Below are 22,144 nucleotides of genomic sequence, written 5' to 3'. Positions count from 1 at the left end.
ATCTGAATTTCTGATAGTGAAAAATTCTATCATTTTTAAATCATAAAAACAAGTTCCATTTAAAAGGAAAAAATGTACATGAACAACCTAAAGTACTCATGGAAATGTTCCTGTACAAAGTGACTGTGTACACCACGACATGCGGGCTCATTCCCAATGAGAACACCATTTGGTAGCGTGTGTAAACCCTGTGTGGCTTCCCCTCTCTCTGGGTCTCTTCAGTATATAAAATTCAAACCACTTCACATTAACATTTAAGTTTAATACAGTGCAAAGTTTTAAGACAGAGTCACTTGTCCCCCCTTCCCCTGTGGAACAAGTTCCAGAATCACGCTGATTCCTTTTCCAATCTATTTACACAATGAGCTAAATGTTCTCCACAAGCTTTGAAATGTGCTGAATATCAGCAGAAATGTAATGAATCTAGCAGCAATTGCCTTCACAAGTACTGTCAGCTATTTGAGAGAATGCATGAAGTTGTCAAGACTGTACTCGGTGTCGTATTGATCCTGATCCCAAAGATCACTGAGGTTCTCCAGGACTGATTTCATACTTGCTTTTCCAGAAGTTGTCGAGGTATTTGCTTTTTCCACTTTTCCATCCTTGAAAGAAAGTGAGAATGAAAATCACTTCAGAAACAAAGACAATATTTCAACTATATTAAACTACTCTTTAACACTTCATTTCTTTATTGCTGCTTCTTTTTAGTTTGTTATCTGAACATGCTTCAACTCAGCGTTAGCTGACAGTACTGGCAACATTTCATATTAACTCCAAGCAGGTAGAGAATTGCTGCTTCAGAACACTACAAATCACATTTCTAGTGACTCTGTAGAAATGTTTCAATTTTGTTTGCTAACTTTTGGGGTAGAATTTTAGAGCTGGAAATCAGTTTAGAGGCAATTTTTAGTCCAACATCCCAATGAGATAAAGAAATCACCCCAGTAACTTCTCTAATAGGTAGTCTCATGTATCTCAAATATTTTCAGCGGTGGAGAAACTTCTCACAAATCAGCTTTTCCTATCTTTTTGAAAAGTTTTCCATATACTGAGCCAAAATCAGCCTCCCCGTAACTTTCATTCTGGGGTCCTACTTTTATCATCTGGAATACCTCTCCCTTTCCCACCCTATAATCCTTCAATGAACTAGGAAGCAAAAAAGAAGCATTTCTATAGACATTTATGAAAAAATGCCACACAGAATATGTGAAATCAGTCTTCTAAATGGCAGCTTTTAAATATTGGAAGATATTTATCACATCTCATAATGTTTTCTCTTCTCTAGACTAAACATTCCAAAATTCTTTCATTCAGGCCTCTTATGGCATGGTTTCCAGTTATGCCCCATCTGTTTTATTACTCTATTTCCTAAAACTTATACTTACTACAACACCACACTGGGCCTGAGCAGAGCTAAGGACGGGGAGATCACCACATGTCCTTCCTTCCCCTGTGAGTATCACATCTCACTTGAGGCAGCCTAAGATCAAAGCTCACTTTTCTGACCTCCAGATTGCACTATTGATCCACCTGAGCTTGTAGTCCGCCACTGGCCACAACCCTCTGTTCATAAGAGCCATTGCACATTTTGTACTTGTGCAAGTGATTTTCTGAACCTGAGTAGAACTTTACATTTATACTGCTTAAATCTCATCTTATTAGAAACAGTATACTGTTCTAGACTATTGACATCGTTTTGCACCCTAATTTGTTGTGCAATATATAAGCTATCTCTTTTAGGTTTATGATATCTGTAAATATGGTGGGCCATCTTATGTTTTTTTTTTCCCCATCAAAGTAGCTGAAAAAATGGTTGAACAATATAGGGCCAAGGGCAGCACTGTCACACAAGACACCATTTTCTTTCTTTAAATTATGAATGAAAGAAAAAGAACTTATCAAGTGCTTTCTATGTACAAAGCACTGTGCTAAGTAAGTGCTGGAGTATAAACAGAAAAAAGGAAGCACTCTCTGATCTGAAAGAACTCTAGTGGGGAATATGACACACATGGGAAAATTCAGCCACAAGGTGGTTTATACCAGGCCCAGCAGGCCCGGGATGTTCTGGGGTATTTTGACAGGTGACTGTAATGGTGTGGGGAGGTCGATTATGTAAAATGAGAAAGGGAATGAGGAAGAATGGGTAAATTGTTGGGCACTAGCAAAGGATCCTAAGAAATAGTTCATAACAGAATTAAGTTTTTTATGTAAGAATCTACAGTTAAAAAGTAATGTATATTAATGAGCATTTTCTAGGAAGATGGAAAGAACTTTGTAATATAGAACATTTATTTGGAGTGGTACTTAATGCAAATACAAGGATTTGACTTGCATTCTAAAAATTTGGAGGTTGGGAGTCTAAGATGCTAATTAGTGAATATTTCTGATCCCTCAGAGTCATTAGCTCACAAATATCTTGGGAACATCAGTCATTGAGGTCCTGCCACTAACCTTAGAGATATTTATCTATTTTGAGCTTCTTGATATCAGGAGCCCTTTTAAGAGCCAATAAGAAACAATAACAAAGCATTGCTATGTAGACTTACAAATATCCAACAGGAAACCCAACAAAATCTGACATGCCTCAGGGTTTCCTTTCATTATCACTATGCATTTATCAACACTGCTCATATATGGTTCTACCTCAGTCAACATCTAAAAAAAAAAAAATGAACTTTCCCTATGCTATTGTAATGCTTCCTCACAGACAGTGAACCAGAGTTATGTGCATCAGGCTTCTGCGAATCTTATCAATAGATGATGAAATGGATGATATATTTTATGATTCATGACAACACAAACAATCATTTTTTTTTACCTTATCAAGCGTAAACAAGTCAAGGAGTTGATCGGTCCCCATGCTTTGCAGACTAGAATTCTCTTGGCTAATAACTGTATTTGCAATATTCATTTTGAATTTCTGCAAACCCATTATTTTCTCTTCCAGCGTTCCTCTTGTTATTAATCGATATACATTAACAACTCGTTTCTTGGGGGGAGAGAAACTATGGTTAATAGCTTTAAATTATAGTATGAAAGGTTTGACAATTTACTAGATAAATCATGAGAGATCTTTTGAGAAATGACTGACAATTTTTTTGAAAATTGTGATTAATCTTTTAGGGAGCCATTTTGACACATCTAAGGATACCCTTATTTCTCTCTATTTTATTACAGAGTCTACTTTTCCTTAATGCCTTACCTCTAGCTCCAGAGGGACAAGTTGTTTCCCTTAGATTCAGTCATGGCAATTAAGAGGGACTAGGAATGAGCTGGTGCTCATGTTGGAGGTAAGAGAGTGGAATTTAGTGATACCTTCAGGTATCACTAGATCAACTAGTGATAAACAAAAGCTCAAAAGAGGAAGAGCATTCTCTTACCCATTCTAGTTTCAAAGGGCCTGAAAATGATCAGACCATGCATTTAGTAGAGAATGACATTAAGGGGTAGAAAGGATCTTAAGAGATGAATTGGTTCTATCTATTACCTTACTTTAAAGATGAGGAGACTCGGGCTCAGAGAGGTTAGGTCCCACAGGAAATTAATGAAAGAGCTGGGACTAGAACGCAAGTTTCCTGGCTCCTAGTTCAGGGATGCTCTATACTCTTGCCCCCAATTTTTAAAGCAAAGATTTTAAAATGGATTTACAATAATGTCAGGAACAAGAAATCACATCACAATAGGTCTGGCAAGATTGTAATGGGCAGTTTACCTGGCCAATACGATGTGCTCGATCCATTGCTTGTAAATCCCTCATAGGATTCCAGTCATGCTCAACAAATACAACAGTATCAGCTCCCGTTAAGTTAAGACCTAATCCACCAACATGCGTAGTCAGTAAAAGAACGTCTATGGATGGGTCATTGTTGAACCTAAATACATAAATTGAAATAGGAGGGTAAAGGGAAAAGAGAAAAATTAAAATATTTCTTTTAAATCTCCTACACAGTAGAATGCAAATTGTTTAATTAAAACTGAAGACAAGAAATAAGAATTTTGTTGATACTAGTCAAATATTTTCAAATCATATGCATGTAGCTAAATTTTTGATGCCGGCAGTTGGAGAAGTTGATTGTTTTTTCAGGAGAATTTGATTATTTATGAAAGCTTCTTTAAAAAAACAAAAGAAAACAAAAAATTCTTTACCTTCCATTTTGGAATCAATTCTGTGTATTGGTTCCAACATAGAAGAGCAGTAAGTGCCAGGCAATCTGGGTTATGTGCCTTGCCCAGGGTCACCTACCTGAGGCTAGATTTGAACCTAGCACCTCTAGTCTCTAGGCCTGGCTCTCAATCTACTGAGCCACCTCGCTGCCTCCATCTGTGTCCTCTCCTTCTTAACTCTAGTCTGTTTTCAGATCTCCTCCTGCAGTTGAAACCACTCTTTCCAAAGTGGCCAGTGGTAGCCTGATTGTCAACATTAAACTTCTCTCAACCTTCAGATTCTAGGTTTTCTCTCTAGATCTCTCTACAACATTTGACATCGTTAATCACCCTTTTCTCCATAGCATGCTTGTCTCTCTAGGTCTCTATGACACCACTCTAGTGGTTCTTGTCCAGCCTTGGGGACCTCCCCTCAGGCTCCTTTGCTGGCTCTTCATTCATGCCATGCCCCTTCACCAAGCCTCTGCCCGGTGTTCTCTTCTCCTCATATACTATTGTTTGGTTTTCTCATCCTGTTGCCTATTAGTCATCTCCAAATAAATGTTATACAGACTTTTTAAACTCAACATGTCCAACCCTCCTAAGTCCCCAAAGCTTTTTCCTCGACTTCTATCTCCCATGTCCAATCACTTGCCAAGTCCTATTTTCTACCTTTATAACATTTCTGAAATATGCATCTTCTCTCCTCTGACACAGCCACCTCCCAGGCATGGGCCTTTATCACCTCACACGAGTACTAGTGATCACGCTGGGGGCCAGGGAGAGAGGAAGGGGTTGTCCTCGATGCCAGGCTCCTTCCATTCCACTCCATCCTCCACTTAGCTGTCAAACTGATCTTCCTACAGCACAGGTCTGACTATGTCACCCCCCATCTCAATCACCTCTGGTGGTTCCCTATCATCTCCAGGATAAAATAGAAAAACATCTGGTTGGCATTCACAGATCTTCTGGCCCAATCTCCCCCTACTCCACCTTTCCAATCTTCTTACATTTTACGTCCTCCCCACTCGATGCCCCTGGCCTTTTACTTGCTGTTCCCCCATGGCTAGGATGCTCTCTCTTTTTATCTCTGTTTCCTTCCTGTCTGGTTTTCTTAATTCCTAGCTAAAAAGCCCCTCCTTCTGCAAGAAGTGTTTCCCAATCCCTCCTTAATACTAATGTTTTCACCTCACAATTATCTCCAATTCATCCTCTAAATATCTTATTTGTACACTCTCTCCCCCATTAGACTGGGAGCTCCTGGAAAACAGGGACTGTTTGATGCTTTTCTGGTAGCCTGGCAAACAGATGCTTAATAAATGCCTGGTGACTTGACTTCAGTGTAAGTGGGGACAGCTGCTGATTACGACTGTCTCCATATCAGCCAGCATTCAAAAAACCCATTCAGCTGCCTCTGAAGTTGGCTTCTTTCTGGAAATGTAGACTACATTTTGATTCGCATGCAGGAATATAGTAAAAAATATATTCTTTATCACAAATTTCATTATTAATGGCAAAACATATGAGATATAAATATGAAATTTTCAAGACTGCATAATAGGATAGTATAAAAATAATAGTAATGCCATCTTATATTTATTTGCTAACACATTATTTATGGTAATTTATTATCTTGTGAGATCTCTAGGTCTCCACAAGGGTTCTGGAATCAGAAAACCTAGTTTCAAGCTTCAACTCTTTCCTCTGTTGCATGCACTCAGGCAATTGCTTCACCTTTTGAAACTTGAAATTCACTATCTGCAAAATTAGGGAACAGGACTAGATGATTCCTAGGTTCTCTTTAAACACTAATAGCCCATAATAGTCACTATAAGACTGTCAAGTAAGGCAGAGCAGGTATTATTTCCAGATAAGGTTAAATTACTTCATGAAGTTTACATAGGTAATTAATTGTAGAGCTAACAAGAGAACTGGGTATTCTAATTCCTATTTCACTGTTCCAGCCACCATACCATATTGCTTAACAATTTCAATAGTATCTGATATGCCCAAATTAATATCTCCTCACTTCCTTGCTAATTCTTGAAATTTCTCCAATAAAGTATAAGATCTTTTGATAAAAGCCTTAAAACATAAATTCCCTGTTAAGTAACAGGAAGCTACACAAATGTAGTAAATGACAAAAGAATGTAAGAGAGGCCATAATTGCCTTTGATGCCACCAGGGTGCAGAAGAACTATGATTATGGAGAACAGGCATGGTAATGTGGGACTAAAAATAAGAAAATCGTAGCTTGTTTCAAAAAGAAGGGGGAAAAGTCAACAAAACTTGCAAACTCTTAGCCATGTGAACTTGACTTTAATTCCTGAATAAATTTTATAATGTACAATTAAAGAGATGGGTAGGGAATACCTAAAAACAAGTGATGATCACAAAAAAGAAGCACAGACTGCACCAAGACTAGCCATTTAAAATGAGCCTTGCTTCCTTTTTTGACAGTTTTACTAGACTGGCTGAGTCCAAGGGTATGCTATAGAGACCATTAATCTACATTTAAGTAAAGCATTTGATGAAGTCTCTTGTGGGAAAAAATGGCAAGATATAGGTTAAATGACAGTAAAATTAGGCAGATGTGAAATGGGTTGAATGGTTGGACCCAGAAAGTGGTCATTAGTGGTTCAGCATTTATTTGAAAGAGGGTTCCTAGTTAAGGGCCTCAAGGATCTGTGGCTCCCTCTTGCTTCACAATTCTATCAATAACCTGGGTGAAGGTACAAATGTTGTGCTGATCAGATTTGCAAATCAAATAATAAATGATGATATAAAATTATATACATGATATAAAAATGAGGAATACCTAATACTTGGATAATGGAATTGACATCCCAAAATTCAGAACACTGTTTAAACATTTAACAGGGGTAAATCTTAACATTACACTTTGGTTCAAAAAATTAATTTTATAAATATAAGATGGGGGAGGAATGGCTAGGGATGTTCATCTGAAAAAGACCTGGGGTTTCAGTGGACTAAAAGCTCAAAGTGAGTCAACAGTATGATATTATCAGAGTATTTACCATCTCAGGGAGGAGGGGAAGGCAAGGAAGGAGTGAGGGACAGAAAAAAGGGAGAGAACTTGGAACTTGCAAATTAAACAATGAATGCTAAAAAAATTGTTTTTACATAGCCTAGGGGAAAAAAATAAGATATATTTTTAAATGATATGGGAACCAAGAAAGCTTATGTGATCTTAGGCTACATTCAGAAGCCTGGCATCTCACCCAGGATTGAGGAGGCATGAACTGTCTGTACTTTGTTGTAGTCAAAACTTATCTGTTTTACCAAATTCAACTTTGAATATGTCACATTTTAGGGAAGATATTGATAAGATGTATAGTATAGTATCCAAGGGACGACAGACAGGAATGGCCAAGATACAAGAAGAATAGTAGTAGTCAATGGTCATTTATTTACCTATCCTTTCTAGAAAATTAACATACCATATCATTAATGATGTTAACTTATTTAGACTATAATATAAAATTCAGACTGATTTAAAAAAATTTTCAATTTAACAATTTCCTATTATTCTTTAATAGAAAAATTCACACAAACCTGCCTAATTTAGAATCTTTTCCCCCACCTGTTTTTTCAAATTAATAAGTGTGTATGATAATTAAGTATCTTCTGCTACTATGTCACACTTTCTTTGATTTAGCAATGCAATCAAGTTTTTTCAAAGATGTTATACTATCTGAGAGACTTACTGAATATACATTTCTTTTAAATTATGCAATCACAATTCACCAATTTAGGTCATGTCCATAAATACTTCTTTATCCCAAAGAGATAAGTACTTATATCTTCCCTATGGCCAACCCTGTGATCTTCAAGTTTGAAGAACATTTACCGTGAGACAATGGAATGCCTTTGACCAGCAGGTATGCTTCCATCTAGCCGCAGGTATGTGACAGAGGGCAGGTGAGGTTTGAGAAGATCGTGCTCTACTATGTCCAGCATGCTTTTGAGCTGGCAGAAGATAAGTATCCTGTGCTGGGCCACAACAGCTTCTGTGCCACTCTCCGAAGTGCTGGTGTTTCCCAAACCACAGTCCAGCAGCAGCTTAAAAGAAATGTGGGAAAAAATGGATCTATGGGCAGCTCAATATTGTTCACCAAGCTCATTCTGTAATAAATGTTTATCTCTACAATGAAAACAGAAGTGACTCACCTGCTCCTCAGACTCTCTTAAAGTATATCCATACCAGATTATCTCTGTGGGCTGCAATGTCACCCTGGAGAATCTGGAACTAAAAGCTGCTCAGGTTTATCAGCCCATAGAATTTTCTGGTCCCCTCTTCAGGAGGGTACCTAACAGGCCTTTCTTCCCTTTCCTCAGTTCCTTGAGGCTCACTAGAGGGAACATATAGGTGCTCAATAAATGTCTGTTGTTGGTGGTGATGGTGGTAGTGATGATGATGATGATGCTCTGGGCCATGAAGGAGCATCAAGGTATAGAGGGCATAAGAAAAAATCATGAAGCAGCTAAATATAGGAAAGGATTAAAAACTGCATAAAAGTAGGAAAGTAAAGAGTAATACAAGTTAGCCTCTCTCGTAACAGTTTGGTTCCCTTTCCCTTATACCACTTCCCTGGTGATAATCAAGTGTGGATGATGACCCTCTGGAGAAATCAGGTTATTGGGAAGTAACCTCCATTTCTCCAAAGTTGATTACCAACACCCACAGAGCACCATTGTCTGGCAAGATTCCTATGCTGTCTCACTGGCATCCTGAAATCACTGGACTGTGTGACTCATTTACTATAAATCTTCACAATTATTTTAGTGCATGATTTGGACTGATGCTTGTGTTTTAGTGCTTTTGTTCAATTCCAGTGTGAATCTATAATCACTGGCTGTTAAAACCAGAAAGGACCTTAGAGGGCATCTACGCCAACTCACTTCAGAGTTGAAGAAAAAAAAAACCAACAGGCTCACAGAAAGAGGACAATATTTAAATACAAAGAGGGGAAATGACTTATACCAGATCACTCAGTGAGTTAAACTGAGACTAAGACAAGGACTCTAGATTTCTAGTCCAGTGTTTTTTACTTCTTGTAAACAACTCTACTCTCTCCAGCTTACTCATCATATCACAAGACACAATAAATATCTGCTTTCCATCTCCAAAACAAAACTTAAAAACTAAAATGGTACTTTCCGTATTTACAGATATGAAATGCAGAGAATCTTAGTAGCTGGAAGAAATATCCAATGTTATCTGGTCCAATATCTCAAAAAATGCATCAATCTCCTTTTAATATCTCTGACAAGTGACCATCTAGAATGATCACTATCTCACGAGGCCTATAGACAACTCAGTTGACAAGTTCTTACTTACATTAAGATGAAATTGGATACCAAGTAACTTCAATCCATCCAATGGTCGTAGTTCTGCCCTCAAGAGCTACATCAAATATGTCTGATCCCTCTTCCTTCAAATATTTGAACAAAAGCTATCACACTTCCCCTATTTTATGTGTTAAAAATCCCCATTCTTTCTATAATGATGTATGGACCCCTGAATGTGCCCTTTATGCTTTTTTGGATGAGATTCTTTGTCAATGCTCCTCTGAACATATCAAACTTTAAAATACCATGGAACTAGTAATACCCTCCTTGTTCTGGACACTATACTTGTACCAACACTTTAAGATGGCATTCATTTTTTGTCAGTCGCAGTAGAATATTGGTCGATAATGAATTTTCAGTCAACTCTACCTACTAAGTACTCTTCCTATGATCTGTGTGTAATTAGATCACCTCTATCCTGGAATTCTACAACAGTTTTTGGTTGTAATGGCAAGATTTTATTTTCCACCCAAATAAATATGTCATTTGTGCTCACATGCCCCTGAAAGATCACTGATTATTCATTAAAAAAAAAAAATTTGATCCTATTACTAGTCAATCGATTTTGTCCTGTAACTAAGTCATGGTTCTCTGTCTCTGAACTTAGTTCAGAATTCAGTTGGTCTATAATAAGTTAAGTTTAGAAATTCTGCTATTCACTGTTTTGTTCCTCCCTCAGGGAAATCCATTATCCTTGAGGTATGTGGGTGGACCTCAGTCAGGAGTCTGATCTAGTATCTTTACCCCACCAAGCTATACTTTGAGGATGACTGGTTTGCTCTTCAAAGAAGTCTGGTCAATTCTCTCTGACTTTGCAGGTAGACTCAAGCAATGAACCTTTCTTAGTTACAGGAGGGAAGGAGGGGGTTGTTGCTAGCCCTTCATTCTAAATTTCCAACCAATCATATTATTCCTCCATGCCTCAGTTCTGTAACCAATTACATGGCATCGCCATTAATGATGTCAAGCTCTTTTAACCAATCAGAATTTGTGCTCTACCTATAAAGTCCTGTTCTTTGTTCTGTACTCCCAAAACTATAAAGAACTGTCCTCCTCATTTGAGAATCTTACCTCTGCTGAGAAAGTTGAGATGCTGTTTATTGGTAAATTCTCAATTTACTAATAAACTGATCTTGCTCAGAATTTGTGTCTCAGTTTCCCTTATTTTAACATTTACACCTCCTTTGTTTTTGCTTACATTATTTTGCATGCTTGGAATGTTCTGCTACCTTTGACTAATGAACTCCTGCCCAAAATGAATGCAAGTCCTCTAGGAAACCATTTGCCCCTCAATAAAGCATGAAGATGATATACTGGATAGAGTGCTGGGCCTGAAGTCAGGAAGACCTTGGTTCAAATCCTGTCCTATGTGATAAATCATGTAGCCTCTCTGTATATTCTTTTTTAAAATCTTTATTATAAAATGGAGATAATAAGACCATCTTTCTTCTCCTCCTTTGTAAGAATCAAAAGAGATAATATGCGCAGTAAATGTGCAAACCTTAAGGTACTATATAAATGCTAGCTTTTTTTTCCCTCAACCAAGCTTTGTTTTGTGATTCTCTAAAGCACTTGTTCTGTAACCCTATGTGTATCACACAACAGCCCTAGATTAAAGATCGCTGGTTATAGGGTATTTGTCTTACTTGACCTCTCCCTATGACCAGCAGAGTGTTCTCCACATAGCAGCTGCTAATAACTCCTGTATTTGGATTTGAAATTTTATCTTATTGTTTTAGGTATATTGTTCAGGCTTATTTCAGTTACTTTATATCCTGATTCTGTTACCTGATGTATTTGCTATTCCTCTAAGCTTGTATCACCATTAAATTGGACAGAAATACCTTCTATGTCTTACTCCAAATCACATCCACTAACTGACCTCAGGAAAAGTATTATCAAAGATTTTCTTCCTATCCTTTAACTCCATTTTCTGGAAAAAAAAAAAAAAGACTTGAAAAAAAAGATTAAAGAAAGATGCTATTTCTGTCCGGGGCCAGAAGTTTCACTCATAACAGCTGAAAGGAACTGAGGAAAGGGGGGGAAAGTAATTATTGGGAAACCCTCCCGAGACAATGACTGGGAGTATTCTTGACCTTTCTAAGTTGAACAGTTCTAAACTTCAGAATTCCAGATACTCCAGGGTAGGAAAGAGCCCCCTAAAAATGATAATCCAGCATGGGTAATTACCTTTGGAAAAAGGAATAATTTTTATACAACAAAACTTTTAAAATTATAAATAATTCCTTAATAGTGTGTTAATAGTAAAAAAAAAGAGATAATTAAAACTTTAACACCTAAAATCTTTAAAATTTTTGGTTTTTTGAAATAACTTCATTTCATTTGCCAGTAAGTTTCTAAAAAACGTTATGAAGCAAATCTTCCTCTAGATAATTTTGAAAATCAAATGCCCCCTCCTTGTTTTCTCTTCCACATTTGAATATTTCTAGCCAGAGATTAAGCAGGGCTGGTTTTAAAAGTAAAAGTGATTATACTACATGACTTCTTGATTTGGCTTAAAATCCACCCCAATATTACATACATGATGTGTCTGTTAAGTAGAGACTGAGTTCATAAGCTCCATTGATCAATTCCTTTGTATTTAGATCTGATTAATAAACAAAAAGTTTTGATTTCTTTTTTTTTACAACAGTCAATTCCAGATATTTTATGAGTCAATTTCCCCTCATTCCACATACAAACGTCCCCCTACAAAACAATTAAGCAAAACAATACATATCTGAACGTTCCACGCCCTTCTCTCCTGAGTCTTCTCAGGAAGTATATTTCATTATTTGTTTTTCAGGACAAAAGTTAGTAATTAGGATTATTTATGAGTTTGACTTTTAGAGTTTTAAAAAAAATTATGTGATTATAGTCATTGTCTTACTGATTCCCTCTTTAATCTAATTCTAATAACTACTAATGAATTTTAAAAAGAGGTGACTCATAAATACCTATATGCATTTTGAGAAATATTGAAAGTTTTTAAAGATCACATAATCAGTTGTTTTATGTATAATGACATCAGTAATTGATAGTCAAATTCTCTACATATAATAAAAAGCTTTATTTTATAGTATTTCCTATAATAAATTATTATGTGAAATACATTTTAAGTTCAATAGATATTACTAGTGAAATTAAATGAAAATATTCTCTGAGGGGGCAGCTGGGTAGCTCAGTGGAATGAGAGTCAGGACTAGAGATGGGAGGTCCTAGGTTCAAATCTGGCCTCAGCCACTTCTCAGTTGTGTGACCCTGGGCAAGTCACTTGACTCTCATTGCCTACCCTTACCACTCTTCTGCCTTGGAGCCAACACACAGTTTTGACTCCAAGACAGAAGGTAAGGGTTTAAAAAGAAAAGAAAATATTCTCTGAACTTTAACAAATGACTTGATGAATAAAGTATAAATTAAGAGGCCACACAACAGACAGAAAGAAATGATGGCAATTACATAGCCATAAACTACTATTTTCTGTCAACCTATAGGATAAATTAGAAATTTACTACAGTTAGTGATATTTTGCACTCAAAACAATGTTTTCCTTCTACTAAATCTACATAAATCTCAGTAGTCAATAAAAATATATTCCATTTTAAATTAACATTAAAATGCATTGAATAAAAAGAAATGGAGAAATATCTCCCAATACCTGATATTTCTAGGCAAGAGAAATATGTTGATAAAACCAAAGATAACATTTTTTGGAGAAGAAAATTCACATATACATATTAACACATCACAGGTCAAGTCCTACCCTTTCCCCCCATCTAATTACTTACTTGTTTCAAAGCAGAGAGTTTAGGAGCATGTTGAATATCTCGAAGAGAAGAGTTCTGAGCTGCCAGTTGTTCAGTAGTATTCTTAAATTCAGGGTGCTGGGTTGTTAAGACTAATGCTGGATGGTTGCATAGTTTACGTAAATACTGTAATGCCTTCAACAAGAAACATCAAAAAACAAAAACAAAAAAGGGAAAAAAAAACAGCTGACGCTAAAATAGTGGCTCTAAATAATATACAAACTATAAATTATGAGAGATTTGGTCATTTTAATTATGCTGCTGGAAATCACCCACAAATTTAAAAGGGTCGGGGATGATGTGGAGAAAACAAAAATCTGTAAGACAACTGAAATCTCTGGGCAGGACAGATGTATATGGCACCAAGCAGTACTTGAGGGAGGACCTTCCATATCAAAGGTCTCTATACCTTTTAGCCCTAAATGCATAAACCCTGAGTCTTGAAAAGGAAGAAATCTTAAAAGATAATCCCAGGTCTTCTCTGGTAGGGGAGAGGAAGGAATAGGAAGGAGACAAGGTATAGGCTGAATTTTATGAAACCATTGAGTTCTTTAAGCCTCAGCCAATCCCTTCGCCTGTTGCCAAAGGCAGGCTTCTCTTAACATCTAGCCTCCAAATCTTTCCAGCTCTTTTTTTGTCTTCCCATTTCCCATCATCTTTCTCTCCCTATATATCCTACCCTAAAAAAGGAAGAAATGTCTGTGGGCCTAGGGCTGATTAGTTACTATATCCTGAAGATGATTCTAGTGAGAACAATAAAGGAAAAGGCAACAGGGATCATATTGGAAAGGGCCTTAATGGTTATCGAGGTCTGAGAAATGGTTAAATGGCCTGCCTAGAATTATAGGAGTAGTAGTAGGAAGTCATGGAGCTAGGGTTCAAACCAAGGTCCTGACTCTAAGTCCACTGTTTCCATTTATATTAATTATGCCTTATATTTTAATAGGATCTGTCCTAGGTTGCTGAGCCCTCCCTCCACAGGACCTTTTCATTCCCTTTCTTCATCTCTCCTGTCTATGATTCAGGTCTGCCTAGAACATCCAGGAAATCTTAAGAGGGCTTTGATCTATTCAACAGGAGAAAGAGAGATCGATGTACAAACCCTTTCCTCCCCAGATCTATGTGCTAGAATCTTTATAAATGGTGTGATTCAGTATGGAGCTTGAGAATTTGTTCAAGTTCTCTGTCAGAGATGATAGAATACTTCAAGAAGGGAAAAGAGGAAATGTGAAATAGAGCATCTCTTCTGTAAAAATGTATTTCTGACAAAAAGAAACCACTGCCTCAAATCTAGAGTCAAATGACAAATACATTTCTTTAATAACATTATTGTACTATATGCTACATGCATGCTAACTTGTTTTTTAAATAGGTCCCCAACCATCTTAAGATTAATGGTTTATGGTTTATGATTAAGAATTTATGGTTCCTATTTTCCTTCATATATCCTTAACCTCTAAAAAGGACATATATATAAGGTTGAATAAAGGATTTAATTAAGCATCTGAAATCTATGTCAATGTTAATGTAAAATTCATCAAATACAAGGAATTTAATGTATACATACTGGCAATTGCATTTAATAAGTTAACTGTAGTGGAAAAGAAAAATTGGTACCTGGAACACATGGCCAGTAGCCTTTAGCTTTGGCTTTTCAGTTTCTTCAGCAAGTGCAGCTGTAGAAACAGTTTCATCAACATCACATTTGGCACGAGACTTAGCAAAATCTTCATATAGCTGAACCTGTAGAAATCAAAAGTAGTGAATTTTAAAAGTTACTCAAATCATATAATTACCAAAGATCAATAAGCTCATAATTTAAGACTACTTTCACATTAAGAATATTAATGTAAAACTATTTTAAGATTACTTCATAAATTATTCAGTGGCTGTTATATTTTACTTAAATTAATTTTAGATTCCAGATATAGAGCTGAATTCAAATCAACAAGCATTTACCATGTTTGCTATGTAAAAGGCACCGAAGAAGAGGCTGAGGAATTACCATGGCCACACAAAACAGTCTGTACATGTTCTGACCCTCTTTATATTCGGTGACTGACCATGGGTGAGTCATTTAGGCTCTTTAAGCCTTAGTTAATAAACATCTATTAGGTGCCTATTATGTGCCAAGCACATATGTGGAGCAAGTAGGTGGCTCAATGGATAAAGTGCTGGACCTGGTATCAAAAAGACCTGAGTTCAAGTGTGATCTCAGACACCTATTAGCTGTGTGATTCTGGACAAGTCATTTAACTTCTGTTTGTCTTAACTCACTGGAGAAGGAACTGGCAAACCACTCTAGTATCTTTGTCAAAAAAGACCCCAATGAAGTTGTATGGCCACGGGGGAACACAAAGAATCAGAAGCAACTGAATGACTCAACAAGAAAAACAAGTGCCAGGCACTGTGCTAAGCACTAAGGATATAAATAACAATAAAGAGACCCTGCCAGGCCTCAGAGAACTTACAATCTAAGGGGGGGTGGACAGGGTGGGGGAATGGGATTGAGAGGGAATAGAGGAGTGAAGAGATGATGGACAAAGAGTTCAGAGAAATCTAAAAGCAGTGTAGCTGGAGGGAACTGGGCTGAAAAATGGTACTCAGAGGCCCTGCCTCAGTAAGAGTGGGCAGCAAGCTCTCTGAATCCAGTCAGAAGACCAAATCAGAGGGCAGAGGGGACTGCAGAGAGGTGAGGACCAGGCAGGTTCAATCTTAGGGAAGGGAACTATAATAAAGACTTATTTACTGAGCAACATGCAGTAGTGAAGGAACTTTTAACTTCTGTGCTGACAAAAATCTCAGATATTTGAAATACTGATATAAATATATACTTTATGACCCTATGAAGCAAAACAGACCACATACAATCTACCACTAATCTGGAAACAATCACGTTCACTTTATTAATTCTAGGACAGTTTATATCCCTAAATAAAAAAGCTGATCTCTTAGATTTCTAAACTGAAGAGGAAATCCTATTTGCTTATTTTGTATAGTATTGAGAATACCCCTCAGACAGGTGTTTGATAATTACATTTAATGATAGTGATCACTACAATGTAATGTCTGTTGAAAACAATATTGGGATGAAGCCAAAAGTCATTTAAAATATTTAATGGGCCTCAATCAAGATTTTTAGCTTTGGAAATCATCCTGTAAGTAAGCATGCAAAAGAACTCAAACTGATATAGGGAGACTTTTCTACAAAGCTAAAATGGCCTGTAAGTATATCTCAGTAACTCTTGAGGCATGTAGGGTGTAGAGGATCCTGTTTATGCTAGGCACTGAGGTGAGACAGAATTCAGATGAAAGGAACCTTCCCAAAGGGAAGGAAGTGTCTAAGACAACTATGACAAAAGCTGATAAATACACACACACACACACACACACACGCACGCACGCGCGCGCGCGCATGATATTATTTAAGTGAATTTAAAGTGAGTTTAACAACAAAGAGGTTTGAGTGGAGAAGGTCAATTCCAGTTGAGGGAAGGGAAAGAAAGCCTTTATTGAGCAAGAAGCATTTTAAGGCTTTATAGGATAGGGAAGGAGAAGGGAGTCAGGAAATCTAAGAAAGTCAAAGCAAGTCATTTTTCAGCCCAGGAGGGTTTAGGGAGACAGAGATGAAGGTAGGTATTGGGGATGGGTCTAGTTAGAAGTCTGCTGCATAGAGTATTCTAATGCTCAGGGACTGAGAGATAGCCAAAACTGGGTACTATGGCAAGAAGAGATCCCAGGGGAATCCCTGAACTAGTGCAGGGTCACAGCAACAAGTATCATCTGGCAGTTTCAGATCAGAGATTCAAAGTAGAGAAAAGCTGTCTCAAAGGAGAGGATGTTAGCGTGGCTCTAGCTGTATATTAAGCAACAAACAACATCTGGAAGCATACGATAGCTGAGCGGCTCAGAACCCCTGGAAGTCGGGCAGGGGTTCCAGACCAAAGGAGTCACTGAACCTGAAAAGTCTCCAAGCTAACAGTGGCTGAATTCAGCAGCAATCTGTTACTGAAATTTTGGGGTCTCTGAACTAAATTTCTTGTGAGCCCACTGGCTTCCTGTGGAAATTTAGGGATATTTGAACTATATTTCCCATGAGCTCACTGGCTTCCTGTCTTGCGTGATGATGTAGATCAGTGGTTCCCAAACTTTTTTGGCCTACCGCCCCCTTTCCAGAAAATATATTACTTAGCGCCCCCTGTCACATACTATTACCGCTCCCTTACAGTTATTCACCGCCCCCAAATGCACCTGTGGCCATCACCACCGCCCTGGATTGCTGCAGCACCCACCACGGGGTGGTGGCACCCACTTTGGGAATCACTGATGTAGACAAGTACGTAATGACCAGACAGGATAAAATCAAGTGGCTGGACTGGGACTTCCTCTTTTCTTCCTGAAGCAACATGGTGGTGGCAGGTAATAGTGGGTCTTTCAAACAGCCTAAGCTAGCATGGCACATGGCTTCATTTTTCTAATGGCTATCAATAAATCTTTTAAGACCATAATATTTTTAAAACTTGCCTTTTATACTCATTTTATTTTTTTACAATCATGGCGACCACAAAGGGACTTTTTGTGGCTGTCTTTTGGCCTCAGTTTATTTGCAAGTGTTTATTTTGCTGAGCCCTGTACTTTAACCTAATTATCAACACTGATCTAGTGGTCAAAGAAGTCTGCAGGCTCGAAAATCCACGTGGAGAGGCCATGGGGGTAGGGGTAGCTTTGGGAGGGGTGGCTAGACAAGTGGCTAAATCAGTGATGGGCAAACTATGGCCCGTGGGCCAGATTGGGGGGGGGGCCCTGAAATGTTCTATATGGCCGCGGGACATTATTCCTAATCTGACGAATACAATGAGTAGGATATAATACAATGAAACTTTGAAAGAGTTGCCTTAGAAAAAGATTGACAGAGGAACATTTCCTTTCCTTTGGCCCCCTCTTTAAAAAAATTTGCCCATCACTGGGCTAAATATATTTCATATATTATGCAAGAAGCCAAAAAGAGCTCCTGCATGCATGATATTTTAACTCTTTTATTTTAATTTACTTTCCCATCAGAAGGATCTAGAATTCTTGGTTATATTTTAGATCCAAAAGGTTTTCTTAATCAGATTTTTTGTCTAGGCTCTGCCCCACATTTAGATAGAGGCAGTAATAAATTTTGTTAAAAATATCTCAGCCAAAGTTGAATGATTTGCTATACTTGTAGATCTTGTGACAATTATAATATTCACACAAATATAGAAACTCATGTGAATCTTATATGATAGTGGGTTTGTTTGCTATTGTCTTTAAATGTGTTATTGTAATTTTGGGGAATTTGGGTACTTTATTTGAATTGCATTATAAATTTGCTATTTTGTAAAAGCCATTTGCACTCACAGTAGTTCATGGAAAAGTTTAAAAGGAAATGGATCTCATTTTTGGGTGAGAAACCTTTCACTGATTCTAAGGTATATATTTTTGATTTTTAAAATATTCTTTTATTATTTTTTTCCCTTGTATGTGCAATCCAATGAGTTTTTTTCTCTCATTTTTGTACTTAAAAACATATTATTCCCTGAATTTTTAATTTTCTTATTGCTTTTTTTTAATAGAATAACTGACTTTCCCCCCTTTTCTCATTTCTTGTACTTAAAGTACATATTATCAATATTAATCCTTTTTGATTTTACAGTAATATAAGTTTAATATAAATATATAACTGCTGTAATATTAATGCATACCCAAAAGCTTTAAGTCTATGGAAACCTGCCATGAATTGGTAAATATTATGGAACTGAGATGAATGATTTTGTCTGATTCCAGGAGAGAGGATCAATAGAGGCACCATAAAGTGCAAAAGGCACAAGGTCATGGAGACCGACCAATCCCAATGGGATTGATGAGAAACTTGCACAGTGCCAGGGGCACAAAGTAAAAAAAGACCATGCCAATCCAGGGAGGATTGATGGAACTTTCTAAGCCAATACTAAAGGACTTGAAACTAGTGTTTGGGGTTCGAGGTTGCGGCTGTTCTGATATATGTTAGAGGCCAGACTTCCCTGAGCTTCATCCTTGTTAAGTACCAAAGGTTGGCTATTATTTTGGCTCTCCCTACCCCTAAGAGTGCAGGCAAATCAGACCAGGGAAAGACACTTCCCTTTCTCACAAAAATTTGGTCCTTTTTTTTCTATTATAAGTGTGGCAACTTTCTGTAGTTATGGCTACTAAATGGGTAAGTGCACAATTGCTTAAATCACTTTAATTGGGCCTTGATTCAAGGACCTGTTATAAGTTTATTTTTCCTTACATTTTTGCACATAAGTCTTTGACATTTTGTATTTCATCCATAAATTTTTTTTTGGTTTTATTTTTGGATTTCTTTTGATAATTTACTCATACAATCCCATAACTCAGCCATGTATCTTAGCTGATCTGGGGGTTGGCCTTTACCTAACTCTTCAGGGGGAGAATGTGTTATTGAATTTTCCTTAGGGGGGAGGGGAAATGTATGTTTTATAATCAGAATGTAGGTATTATAATCTATAATATAAAGTTAATTATTTTGAGAGTAATTTCAGGATAAGAAATTTGCTACCTCCCAGAATCCATACAATAGAGCTGTTTGGAGAAGGTACCATGAAGATGCCTGCAGAAACCTACACTGCATCAAGAAGATCCAAAATGAACTTTGGGGTACAGTTGATTGAACTATGGGGAGTTGAATGCATTTGTTTTGAATGTACACTCTCATGCCGAAGGGGATTGCTCCCTAATTGGCTTTTTGTCAATGCGCCTAGTAATCACTGGATCACTGATTTTGTCCTCTTTTCTTTTATCCCCAAATTTCTGTAATCGATAAGTTAGTTATGTTCTCATGATCCTTTTGGGGAGACTGGTCGCCTCAAGAGGATCACAGAGGGAAATGTGTTATTGAAATTTTGGGGTCTCTGAATTAAATTTCCTGTGAGCCCATTGGCTTCCTGTGGAAGTTTAGGGGTCTTTGAACTACATTTCCCATGAGCTCACCGGCTTCCTGTCTTGCATGACGACATAGACAGTTACGTAATGACATAGGATAAAATCAAGTGGCTGGGCTGGGACTTCCTCTTTTCCTCCTGAAGCAGCATGGTGACAGCAGGTAATGGCAGGTCTTTCAAACAGCCTAAGCTAGCCTGGCACGTGGCTTCATTTTTCTAATGGCTACCACAATACTTTTAAAACTATCCTTTTATAGTCATTTTATTTCTTACAAATCTATTAAAATTCCCAAATAGGGACAAGCCAACAGACCCATACCTGGGTCAAGAAATTGCACAGCTCAAGCCAGGAGGGCAATAAAGCTCTCTGAATACACATTTGCTGGAAAATAAAAATATCCCCTAAGACTGAGGAAATAGACATAGGTCAGGTTCAAAGTGGCAGCCTGTATCTCTTAGAATCTATTGTTTCCTTCAAAACTATTCTGGCTAGCTCCCCAAGAAGGGCCTGAGCCTCTTCCTTTACATGCTCTACATTTTCTGCTCACCTCCCTCTCATTTTTTCCTATTTCTATACAAATCATTCATGTGTTATCCCCTAATTTTCACTCTTTCATCCTGCATACGCAAACAGTTGTCAAACATTCTTGTTCTATTTCCACATTCCTCGTATCTGATCCTTTCTTTATACTTACATGGCTACTACTCAAGTTAAAGCCCTAATCACCTCTCACTTATACTACTGACAACTTACTCCTAATTGGTCTCCCTGATTCAAATCTTGCCTCTCTTTAATCTAAACTCCACACAGTTATGGAGGTGATATTCCTAAAGTATAGTTCTTACCATGTCATTTCCCTATTCCATAAAACCCAGTGGCTTCCTATTACACTTGGCATCAAATATGAACTTCTCTGTTTGATTTTTAAAGCCCTTCATAATTTGTCTCCGATACCCCTTTCCAGCTTCATTATACAGCATCCCCCCTTCCCATACTGTACAGTCTAGTCAAAGAGGTGCTCTTGATGTTTCTTATACCTGACACATTACTTTCTGTGTTTGTGCCCCTATCCCTGGGTGTCACCCATGTCCAGAACACACTTCTTCCTCACACATGGTTCTTAGAATCCCTTGTATCCCTCCAAATTAAGCTCCAGAAGCTTTCCCTGTGAGGTGTTAGTACTCTTCCCTAATTATTTTGTATTTCTATTACATATACAACATATATACATGTTGTTTCACTAGAAAGAAGATAAGTTCTCTGGGGCCAAAGACTGCTTCATTTCAGGGTTTTGTATTCCCAGCCCCTAGTAAAATGCCTGACAAACAACTAGCAGTTAATCAATGCCTGCTGATTTATTGATTCATTTCTTTTACACAGGCACATATTCAAGTGAATATATGGTTTCCATAGGATTACAGCTTTTTGACTACTTGTTCCTCCTCTTACCTGTAGAGGGCTTAGAGTGCAGTAATAATCTTGAATAATTTTGGGTGGAAGATCCTGCAAAACATCCTCTTTCATTCTTCTCAAGAGAAATGGCAGAACCTGGCGATGTAGTGCTTCCATTGCAAGAACGCCTATTATTTATAGAGGTGAAAAAATGAAACAATTCATAGGAAAAGATTCATTTATCTATATGCGAATTTGATTAATGATAAAACTGAGTTGAAGGAAAGATTCTTTTTTACCTGCTTCTTGTTCTCGACTGGAGCTTCGAGCATCCCTACTTGCTAATATAGGTTTACCATAACGAGCTGCAAACTGACGTTCAGTACCCAAAAATCCAGGCATGAGAAAATCAAAAAGTGACCAGAGCTCCAACACATTGTTCTGAATTAAGGGGGGGTGGGGGG

At 37.5% G+C, this 22,144-nt stretch overlaps 1 protein-coding gene across 1 annotated transcript in view; it reads right to left on the bottom strand.

Annotated features, from left to right (window-relative positions):
* Positions 1–241: 241 nt before the first annotated feature.
* The window catches only part of BTAF1 (B-TFIID TATA-box binding protein associated factor 1), a 123,215-nt gene continuing 101,312 nt past the window's right edge, over positions 242–22,144 (bottom strand). Inside the window, exons 31-38 of the mRNA XM_044665674.1 lie at positions 21,980–22,121; positions 21,738–21,868; positions 14,940–15,065; positions 13,305–13,457; positions 8,015–8,226; positions 3,713–3,872; positions 2,819–2,989; positions 242–602 (exon numbers count right to left, since the gene is read on the bottom strand). Coding sequence (XP_044521609.1) covers positions 456–602; positions 2,819–2,989; positions 3,713–3,872; positions 8,015–8,226; positions 13,305–13,457; positions 14,940–15,065; positions 21,738–21,868; positions 21,980–22,121 — 1,242 coding nt within the window. The 3' untranslated portion in view covers positions 242–455. The remainder of the gene's footprint in view (positions 603–2,818; positions 2,990–3,712; positions 3,873–8,014; positions 8,227–13,304; positions 13,458–14,939; positions 15,066–21,737; positions 21,869–21,979; positions 22,122–22,144) is intronic.

This window comes from Gracilinanus agilis, chromosome 2 (assembly GCF_016433145.1).
Source record: "Gracilinanus agilis isolate LMUSP501 chromosome 2, AgileGrace, whole genome shotgun sequence".
NCBI classification, from domain to species: domain Eukaryota; kingdom Metazoa; phylum Chordata; class Mammalia; order Didelphimorphia; family Didelphidae; genus Gracilinanus; species Gracilinanus agilis.
This window is presented reverse-complemented; position numbering and strand designations above follow the sequence as displayed.